Source organism: Zingiber officinale, chromosome 3A (assembly GCF_018446385.1).
Source record: "Zingiber officinale cultivar Zhangliang chromosome 3A, Zo_v1.1, whole genome shotgun sequence".
Classification (NCBI taxonomy): domain Eukaryota; kingdom Viridiplantae; phylum Streptophyta; class Magnoliopsida; order Zingiberales; family Zingiberaceae; genus Zingiber; species Zingiber officinale.
Window position 1 is genome coordinate 58159231 of NC_055990.1, and position 11519 is coordinate 58170749.

At 40.1% G+C, this 11519-nt stretch overlaps 1 protein-coding gene across 1 annotated transcript; it reads left to right on the forward strand.

The window, feature by feature from the left end:
* Nucleotides 1-10212: 10212 nt before the first annotated feature.
* LOC122051933 (ethylene-responsive transcription factor ERF105-like) lies at nucleotides 10213-11170 on the forward strand. The gene has a single exon (XM_042613283.1). The coding sequence runs from the start codon at nucleotides 10261-10263 to the stop codon at nucleotides 10900-10902; it is 642 nt and encodes a 213-aa protein (XP_042469217.1). The 5' UTR covers nucleotides 10213-10260; the 3' UTR covers nucleotides 10903-11170.
* Nucleotides 11171-11519: the final 349 nt, after the last annotated feature.

The window sequence follows — 11519 nt, forward strand, 5'->3', positions numbered from 1 at the left end:
ATCCTTTGTCATTATCAAAACTCGGGTTCGATCGTCGGATGCTTCCTACACCAACAGGAACACCTTCCGACGACAACTCGGCACGAGGACATTTTCCCCCTCCACGAGAAGAAAGTATAGACGTAAGAAGATCGTCAAAAAGATCTTCTTCTTCGGAAAACTAGCGATCAGATTCGTAAGAAAACTAGCGCAGGATGTAAGTAACCCCTCACCTGCAGTATAAGTAGCTAATTGTATGTTTTTATGCCTTAGTTAGCATTTATGTTCTCAGTTTAGCCATATGCGGAATTAGAGCACACCAAGTGCTCAATAAAATGCCTAGAATAGTTAAATGCTACAGTAAGCATTTTAATAGCTCAGTTAAATGCCCTAGATGCATTTTAATTAGCAAATATAGCCTTGCTTCAGTGATATAGGACTACGGTCCAATGGGTGGGCTCCCATAGTCGTCTCTAGGTTCAGATAACCTAGTTCTAGGTTTAGATAACCTAGTAAAAGCAAGATATGATAAATTAGTTTATAAACAGTATTTTACTTTATCAGTGGCACTGTACTGGACTTCAGTTGTCCTTGGGTTGGGCTCCCATAGTCGTCCCTAGGTTTAGATAACCTAGTACCCTATTAGATTTGGGACTTGCTACCTCGGGCCTAGTTAGGGATGCGCGCACAGCAAGTACAGTTGTCGGGTCCATCAGCAGCATGTTTAGTATTTTTACCTATTTATGAAAATAGTTTTCAAACTTCACAACTAGATACGTGAATACAGCTTAGCTTCAGTTTAGTTTTTCTTATTTTCTTAGTGTTATAACACATAGCCTAGTTTATGTATCGATTTAGTTAGCTTGTTGATACAATGAGTAGTTTTTTGTTCAGTAATTGCTTAGCATGATTTAATTGTCCATATGCCATGTTTTAGCATTTTCAACATGTATTTCAAATAGCATCTTTTGAAAGCATGATCTTATCGAATGCATGTTTTGTGAGGTAGATGGTTTCTTACTAAGCTCCCAAGCTTATAGTTTCCTTTTTCCTTATACTGCAGATAAAGGTAAAGGGAAGATGGATTAGCGGAGGATGGAGGGCAATGCGATAAAGCTGTGTGTGAGAAGGAACTTGGAATAAAGACTCTTGGGAAATAACCCACCAAAAGATTTAGTATTTATGTTTTTAGTTACTTTTTTGCACCTTTAGATGTTTAAGTGTCTTGAATCATGAAAGTTATGCTTAGATTGCTTATTGTTTGGATGTTAGATAGCTAACCATGAGTAATGACAGGCCTAGTGGTAGTGTTGTGTTTGTAGTTGGATTTCTGAAGTTTCTGTACAAGGTTGGGTCTGATTTCTACAGAAATCAAAAACCCAATCGATCATCCGATCGATTGAGCAGTCCTCAATCGATCAGCAGATCGATTGGAAGAAGTTACAGAACGCCATTGAGTCGATCAGCTGATCGATTGAGAAGCCCTCGATCGATCAGCCGATCGATCGAAACGCAATCTGCCGCGAATAGAGAGCTTCTGAATCGATCTCTGGATCGATTGGCCAGACTGGATCGATCAGCTGATCGATCTAGACGAGACCTCCGTGCACAGTAGCACGTTGAATCGATCATTGGATCGATCAAATGACTCCAATCGATCAGCCGATCGAATGGAATGTCTGATTTTAGCCAGAAGCATCCGTTTTCAAATTTTTTTTTATCAGATAGTAAGTTGGCTTCCCCTCTTAGTAGGTGTACAACCTTAGAAATGTGTTCTGAATATAAATTTCAGATTTTATAGCAAATAGCATAGAGTTTTAAATTAGTTCAGTTTTCCGCACCTTATAGTGAAGTTTAGCACAGCAATTGTAACCCCCGGCCTTACAGCTTAGTCAGTAGGAGGCGGGTCGTTACATAAACAGAAATTTTAATATGGTCAATAAAGTCTGGAATGGTCATATTAAAATTAGGACAAAAATATATAATTCCTAGATTACTATTCATATCTACTTCTATAAGTCCAATAACCGTTTTGTCATTGTCAGAGAACCTTGAGTTATATAGTACTAAGAAAACTTTAGCTCCTATGCTTTTTCGAGTAAGTCCTCTAACGCCAAACACAATAAGTCCTAGGTGAATATTGTTATGTTTTCTTTGTAAGAGTAGTCTAGCAGATTCTTCATTCATAAGGTTAAATCTTTCTTCTCCCCCATCGGGTAGGTGTAATGGTTGGGTTCTATGATGTCTATAAAGTGAAGTGGAAAAAGATAACAACCCCTGATGATATAATCGTTTTGGGTTTAGTGTATTTAATTGTTCATTAGAGAAGGTGTCTAAGTTTTGGTCAATATCTATAAGTTCTTCTAATTGATAGGTAGCCTGAGCGCTTGTAGATTTTCTGGATATCATGGAGAGATTTGTTTGAGGTCTTAATGTATGTGAGGTGCCAGAAAAACTTTCAACTTGTGTTTTTGTTTGTAGAGCCATTAGAAGGTAAATCTTGTATTTTTAAGAATTTATATGTGGTAGGTGGGTGTTTAGTAATAGTTTTTCCTAGGGAAAATTTACTAAGATCATTATTTATATTTTCTAATGTTTGCTTTAGATCCTGTGTATGAGTGTTTTTATGTATGTGATTTTCCAAAATAATAATTTGATTTTCTAAGACTATAAGTCTGTAATGCAAAGAAGTAAGTAAGGCTAGGATTGTGTTATTCTGTTGTACTAGAATTTGGTCTCCTTGGCTTACTAAAACAGAATTGCTATAGCCTATGTCTTTGGATTTAGCAAATTGTTGAGAATAGTCTAAAGCTTCCTCGTAATGAGAATTAGAAAATTGGAGCTTGTTCATAAACTGGTCCGAAGAGAATCTTAAGGCTCTGATACCAAAATTTTAAATTTTTTTTTAGTATAGATAGTAAATAGTAACAAAAGTAAACAGACAGTAGATAGTAAACAGTAATAGTAACAAAAGTAAACAAACAATAGATAGTAAAAAGTAATAGTAACAAAAATAAACATACAGTAGATAGTAAAAAGTTAATAATAGTAAAAAGTAAACAGTAAACAATAAATAGTAAAAAGAAAATACAGTAGTAGTGAGTTACAAAAATTAAGTGGATCACCACAGTAATGTAATGTTGCAGGTAAATATAATGGTGTTTGTAATTTTTACTCTTTTTTTTTACTCTGCTTTCTTTTCTTGTTTGTTTTCCAGTGAGCCTCACCTGTTCAGGATCTCACCTTCAATCAGTGTCCTGGCTTATGCGTAAGACTTTGGGTACCCTTCTTATTTAGCCAGCATAGGTCTTATATGATTTTGGTTATTCCTGATACAGTTACTGTTCACCTGTTAGTTACTAAGATAAGGACTGAGGAAAAGAACCAAGACAGAACTCAATTCATTATAAAACAAGCATAGATTTATGTAGTGGAGAAATTTTACAGGGGATTACACTCAGCAAACTAATAATTGCATAGTTTTTACATACTGAGATCGAAATTTTTAAAAGACATTACATACTGAAATTGACATATTTTACATACTTACAGGGAGAAAAGAAGGGTTTTGAAAGATCGTTGGAAAGGGAGTTGCAAGAGCTTGAGGAGGTAAAGAGTGAGAGAAGATTGTGCTTGGGGGGATGCCTTGGGAGGCAGAGGAAGATGGCCTTTTATAGGCAAGAGTGGAGAGATGTCTTCGGGAGGAAGGAAACATTTGCTTAGGAGGGAAGGAAAGCATCTTGGAAGGTAAGACAGGTGGAAGGAAGGTGTTGTTTAGGGTGAAAGGAAGGCATCTGCAAAAGAAACAGGTGGAAAGTAGCATTGGTTTTAGTGGAGACATTGGTGAGTGGTGGCACTGTTGAGTAGTGGTGGCACTATTGAGTACGGTGGTTGTCATTCTTAGCTGTCCATCAAATAGCTGTTGAGTAGTGGTGGCGCTGTTGAGTACGGTGGCTGTCATTCTTAGCTGTCCATCATATTATCAACGTTGTCTTCTCCGATTGAGTCTAAAGATGGTGCTTGTGAGCTGGAAGCTTGATTTGGTGCTCTGTGTCTGGCTAAGGCAGCTTGATAGGCTCTAGCTGAAAGGGCAGAACTTGCTTACCTCTTGTTACTCATTCTCTCTGTCTTCTTCTGGTAATGTTGAAATAGGGTAGTATGCTGTGTAGTAAAGTGAAAAGGGAAAAATCTGGTACCCATATCTTTTGGCCAATAAATTTTTTGAGTGAATGATTCGCCAACCAGGAGATAGGTATCAGGATCTTCAAGTCTGTCCCAGCCCCAATGCGTCCCTTGGACTGAAGCTCTCCAGTGTTTGAGTTAGTCTGAAAAGGAGGGAGGAGCTTCCCAATCACAGTCTGAGTCTCTAGGATAGTCATGTAACTCGGCTTGGTAACCACCAACTTCATTTACGTCAATTTTTACTAAATGTCGGGCTGGCTCTATCTTGAGATCCATCCACTCTGGAGGTGGGTGTACTATCAAATGTGCATATTACAAACGTTTCTTCTTCTTCCAATGTCACGCCCCGGGGGAGTCCCTGCCCGAAGAAATTTCAGCAGTACCTCCCCTGTACGGCTGACAATCTGAATCATTTCTACATGCACAATATACATTAGCCACAGGCGGCTGGAATATACACACAACCACGCAGTTATATGATACAGCCTACTCGGCTGATACAATAAAAATACAACCACACAGTTATATGTAAAGTAGCCCACTCGGCTGTACCAAAACCAAAACACAACGGAAAATGACAGAAACCAAATACAAACCAAACACAAAACTGCTAGGCGGCTAGGCTTACACAACCAACAATAATACAAAATACCACATAACAACTTCAAAACTCCAAAAACAAAACCGGAGCACAAACTAAACACACTGACACATAAAACAAACAAAACATAAATGAAACCGATAGATCTTCTGAGGTGACGTGGGGACCAGCAGATAGGATACTCCAAGCGACATCATAACCAACCTGCTACCTGAAAAAAAATAGTGTCCACGGGGGTGAGTTCAACAACTCAGCGAATACCAATAGACATGCCTAGTAAGATATATCTAATAGCAATAAACATGGAATACAGCTTCCTAATCATATATAGGAAATATGCAAAACTGAAAGGTAACTGAGGAAGCTGTACTCATCAGGAACTCCTATCCAGAACAAAAGGGTCGTCAAACCAGATACACAATATGCCTCCTGTATGCATGTCAAACAAATGCATCCATCAAAATGCAGCATATAAGTGCAGCAAACACAAGCAAATAAATGCAATAAATGCATATGATGCCAATGACATGGTCACTCCTGACGCCAGTCAGTTATCTCACACATAATGGTGAGACTGAGTGGGTAGGGCTGTGACAACCGTGCACTCTGACGTCACTGCTCCTGATGAGTGACCGAATGGACGGGATGCTGTCGGAGTATACACATACTCCTACCCCAAATCATAAATGGGGGAGCGCAATGCTCTCATCTCCCGGTAAACCATGACGGGGAGGGATCCCTGACGTGCTACAACGCTGCATCACACTACCCATGAGCGGACCAACGGAGCACCGAACAGAGCAAAACTAACGTGCTACCACGCTGCGTCACGCTACCCATGAGCGGACCAACGGAGCACCGAACAGTGATGAAACTGGCGATATGCTCTACAATAATGGAGCAGCCTATCACGCAGCATGCAATCATGCGAATGGTGCATGAAACTAAACATGACAATATCCTAAACCAAATCCACATATATCTATATATATATATATATACCCAAGTACAAGTAAGTCAAATCCACAGATCTAGGGTATACAGGCCCTCTATGGTATAACAACCTAGGTCCTGAACATATCCACCTCCATAAAATATGTACCAACAATGTACATGGATCAAAACAAAAGGTCTAGGTACACAGATTAGGTATGATATAAAAATATAGATACACATGTCAGATAATAAAAATCTAGAGTCTAGTCCTAAACTCAATAAAGCATGGTATGTCACTTACTCTAGGAACTAAGGTACTCATGACAATAATCACAAGGTATAAATATGGATACAAAACAAGCGATAAAACAGAACATGCTATGGGTATCAAACTGTGACATACCAAAGGCAAACATGATCATTACTTGTAGCTCTAAAATATTATGCATATCCAATTGGCAATATCATAAAAGATAAGTCAAGAGGTACCTGCCTCCAATAGAAGATCATATCCGAATAAATCCTCATCGAGACACCGTCTCGAACCAAAGTCCTGTAATACATGATATACAGATTTAGCTAATTACATATAAATTAATTAGCTAAATCAAATCCTCACTAGCATTATCCTTAACCTTTCCTAGCTCCAAATTTGTGTACGCTACCAGAAATGAAACAAATTCCTCTATTCCTTACCTCAACAAGATACACCTTTGCTATCTCTCAGTCGAAGAAAGCGCTAAAAAAAAGGTGTTGCTGGTGGTTTCTTGTTTGTTTTCAGTCGGAGCTCGATCACTACCGAAATGGTAGCCGAACCCATGAGATATCGCTGTCCAACATGAATAGGCATGAACTTAGCGATCTAACACTACATCTCCTAGATTAGAGACTAGGGTCCACAAATTACCTTAAGTGTGGTAGCGAGTTATCTGCTGCTAGAACAATGGCCGAAGGTAGGGCACAATTTCAATGAATCACGAAGAAGTTGCTGCGAAAAAGAGAAACCACAGTGATTAGCCCTTCAATTAAGCACAAACATCACAATTGTATCAAAATCCCCAAATCTACCTTACCTGAATCAGAGCCCTCGTTTCCTCTCTGCTGGCCACTGGTGGATGAAAAGGAACCGACTGTGGAGAGGTCTAGGGCACGGTGAAGACACTGACGGTGGTGCTCGGGTGTAGGCAAGAAGGAAACGTCGGCTGGTGACTAGGGCATAGGTAAGACAGAGGAGAGGTGGTCGGAGCCTAGGCCACAACTTGACGTTGGTCTCCCGGCGAGCTCCTGTTGACCGCGACCAGGAGAGGGAGAAGGCAAGTGGCGCTTGGTGGCTGGCACAGAGGAGATGGTCGTCTGCCGGCGCTAGGGCACAGAAGCAAGATCGGAAGAAAAGAGATAGTGGTCGGCGCTCGGTGCTAAGTTTCCTGTGGCCGGTGGCACTTGGCATGAGCACAGAGGAGGCGGCTGGTGGCAAACATCTAGGGCATGGTTCCGGATTGGAAGAGGAGAAGAAGGGTCGACAGAAATCCAGTGACCACAATTAGGGCTCACGGCAGTCGGCGCGAAGAGAACACACTGCTCGGAAGGAAGGAGGGCGCCGGAAAAGGGGGCGCCGGCGCCGGCTGTCGTCGCTAGGGCAGAGGATGCTAGGGCACAGGGGAGAAGGGATCGGGCGGCGCGGCTCGGAAGAGAGGGGAAGATCGGGCTCTGCACGCGCGCGGAGAGGGAAGAAAAGGAACGGAATAGTACGGGGAAGAAAAGAAATTAAATAAGAAAAAAGGGAAAAGAAAATAAATAAATAAATAAATAAATCTTTTCCTCGCTTAAAACGGGGTAGCCTAAACAGGCTTTTCCGGACCCTGTTTTCATCCCCGTTAACTCGTCCATACGAGCTCCGAAAAATTTACGAAAAATTTCCAAAAATTCCAAAAAAATCCCTTATTATTATCCGTCATTTTTCCGGTATTTTACATCCAAAGCAGTAGAAATAGCAGTGCCAAGTTTCTTTGGGAAATCTTTAACTGAATCTGGGTCATGAATCCATAATTTATGTAAGAGGTCGTAGTCAAGAAGAGTAAAATGGGTAATTTGTCTCCCTTTGTAAGCCGTAGTAATGTAGGATTCATAATCCATGTTAGCTCTTCTGAAAGCATAGAGAAGGTGGCATTGACATCCATATTTATCTGATTCTATGCAAGGTGGTCCTTTCTTCTGGCATTTAAGTTTTGGGCTGAACTCAGCTTCATATACAATAGTCATTCCTTCAGGAGGTGTTTTGTGAAAAGCTTTTAGGGCTTCACATAATTCTATAAACGTCTGTAAAGTAGATTTTTCAGCCAGACTGCGAACATAAGTATGAATATCCTCAGGAATAGTATTTGGGAAACCTGTCAGGCGCATCTCAGATGCTCTTTGTAAAGCTGTAGTCTTATTTTGTTCTTTAAGTTGAGCCAAAGTTAGGTACTCTGGTCTGATAGGAGTATTGGTGTGTTCTGCCAGGCTATTCTTAGGAGTATGTTGCACAACTTGAGCATAAGTAAAAGTATTTGTATCAGGGCTAGTAGCTTATATTGGTGTTGTTTGCAGAGTTGTACTCACAAAGAAATGTGGTCCTAGATGGGCTCTGGCTACTGTAAAAGCCTCATCAAGTGAATAGTAGCCTTTAAAGTATGGATGTTCTAGGTTTTGAATAGCTAAATTGGTTTCTTCCCATATAGAGTATACCCCTGCCTGGGGTCCTGAAAAGACCACGTAACAGGAAAATTTCTTTCCTGCTGGTTTCTGGATAGTGGTAAGAAAGTAGTTGGAAAGAGCATTTATTACTGCGATTTTATGTCCAGAGCTTCCTGGAAGTGTAGGGATATGCCAAATATTGTCAATAAGACAATTTTGGATGTGGTCAAATCTGTCTCTGCCAACAAAGCGAAAATGATCTTCTGGTTGTATGAAAAGTTGTAAATCTTGAGTGTCAAAACACATGGTTTTGATGGAAAAAGTACGAACTTTCCTTGGTCTGTCCATCCTGCAAGGACTAAAAATGTTAATGTAACAATCTTGATAATGTATCTGCTAAAGAATCATTAATCCCTTTAATATGTTCCCATTGTATCTTAAGTCCTTTATTGATTATGGTATCTGTAAATTTTAACCAACGCTTTGTACTAAGGCATTTTCTGACTGTTTTAGTTTGTTGACCATATTTGACTATGGTTTCACAGTCTGTTCTAATAAGGATTTCTGGTTTGTTACAAATAAATAGTCTAAAAGCTTCTAAGCAGTAAATAACAGCTAAAATTTCATAATCTAATGTTGTTAAATGTTTTTTTTCATGGTATTTTCCAGAGGCATAACGACATAAAGCTTCTGTTGATTTAGGTTCATATTTAGAAGTTTTGCGATATAAAATACCATCCCAACCAGTCTCACAACCATTTATTTCAATAGGGTTTAAAATTTTCTTCCATACTCTCATTATATATATATATATATATATATATATATATATATATATATATATATATATATATATACTTTTATTTAAAATCAAATATAAATTTTAGAATTTTATCTCTTTTTACTTATTTTACCATCCCAATTTTTTATTTAAATTTTATTATGTTATAAAATTCTTCTTATTTATTTTATTATTTTTTTAAAAATATATCAACTATCTCACATCTCGATCCAACTTATTGAGTATTCGACCTCATAAGAAATGATCGATTTTTTTCCCTATCATATGTTAAATATCTAATTAAAATTATCCTAATCCAATAAAATTCAATCCGCACCCGCCGTAGATAAGATCATCCATTCTTATCCAGAGTTGATCATGATTCAAAATATTCATCCTAGTTCAAAATTATTATAATATTTTTAAAATTAAAATTTTTATAAATTAACTAACAAAATTCTTTTAATTAATTGATAATTTATAAATTATTATTATTTACTCTATTAGAAAAAACTTAATTATTAAAAAAAAGTAACTAATAATTATCGATGTCATGTGAATAGGACTTTTGGCTTTGGCTTTCAAAAAAAAAATAAAAAAATCTAAGTTCAAATATCTGCATTATTATTATTTTTAATAAATCTCTAAACCGACGTTTCTCATTAATTTACCCGTAAACTATAACCAACTCAAACCCCTAATCGCGCCAGTTACGATTCAGATCCGGTTATGGGCCGGATCCGATTCAAATCCGTCCCGTGGAAAGATCTATTCCCATCCAACAGCCTGATTTTGATTTTTAATTTTGTATTTTGACATTTTCTATATAAATATTTTAATTCAATTCTTGACTATTTAGACTGTTGAAGAGTCAGAGATTCAGAAAGAGTCCCCAACTGAACCACGTCAATGCTCACGTCCACATCACACTGTACGTGCTTACTTCGGGACCACTCACCCGCTCCTTCGTCCCTCCTTCGACACAGTCTTAAGAGTCACCCCCTTCTGGGAAGCATCTCCCCCTCTTCAACTTTCTGATATAAATATGGCCTCCACAGCCCCTTTTTCTACTCAGACGCCTTACTCTCTCCCTCTCTTATCTCCTTCCATGGCTTCTGCAGCTGACTGCTTCACCCTCGATTCCATCAGCCAATATCTTCTCAGCGACGACGATTCCTCCCATAAGCTGCCGCCGCTCGATCGTTGCCCTCGCCTCACCGTGTCCGTCCCTCCTCGTGCTGTTGCTGCCTTCCCGACCGCCTGCGGGAGCCACGAAGACGACGCGCGGCGGTACCGCGGGGTCCGCCAGAGGCCGTGGGGAAAGTTCGCGGCGGAAATCCGCGACCCCGCCCGGCGGGGCGCACGGCTTTGGCTCGGCACCTTCGACAGCGCCGTCGAGGCTGCTAGGGCCTACGACCGCGCCGCCTTCCAGATGCGCGGCCACAAGGCGATCCTCAACTTCCCTCACGAGATCGGCGGCGGCGGCGGCTGGGTCCCGCCGCCTCCGGCTGCCGAGACGAAGAGGAAGCGAGAGACGGAGGGGGAAGGAGTGGCGGCGGGGTGGAGGGCTGTCAAGAGGGAGCGGTCGCCGGAGACCGAGGGCAGCAGCGATGGGCAAGTTCCGCTGGCGTGCCCCCTGACGCCGTCTAGTTGGAAGGGGGTGTGGGATGGTGAGACGGCGGGCATCTTCAACCTTCCGCCGTTATCGCCGCCGCCTTCTCTGCGATTTCCTCAACTCACCGTCAATTGAAATTGATCTGAGCCGTCGCTCGACGTACGACCTAGTTTTGTTACACGGCGGTCACGGATCAAAATCGGCGGTCCGTGAAGACCGGAAAGTATAGGATTTAAGTTATTAGTTTAGTTTTTAATTATTTCATTGCGGAGGAGGAGTAGGTGGCCGTTGTGTAGATATGAGAGCGCAATGACGGCTACCACTTATTTATTTATTATTTTATTTATTGACTGGCCATTTGGTATAAGTATTTGTATAATAAAATAGCATAAGTTGATGTTTATCTCTCCTTATAAAACTTTGGAACGTCTGACGTAATCATCTTTCTCCGATATATAATAAAATATTAAAATACGAAAGTACATATGCATATATATTTGGGCTGTATATATATTTGGTAGGATTTTTTCTATTATTTTTTTAATTCAAGAGATATGTCACTCGTATTTGTAATTGGATTATGATCTGATCATAAATGATTACAATCTCTTCTTAGATTCATTGTCTCCATTATGTTATAATTTTTGTTCGGAGCGGGCAGTCGGAGGTCGTCCGGAGGGTATCCTCGCCAGATGTGTGTAACCTGGCCACTTATCCATCACCGAAGTCCTTCGAACAGCCTTCGGTCGCCT

Coding starts and splice junctions, on each gene's coding strand:
- LOC122051933 (XM_042613283.1), top strand. CDS start 10,261: ATGGCTTCTGCAGCTGACTGCTTCACCCTCGATTCCATCAGCCAATAT.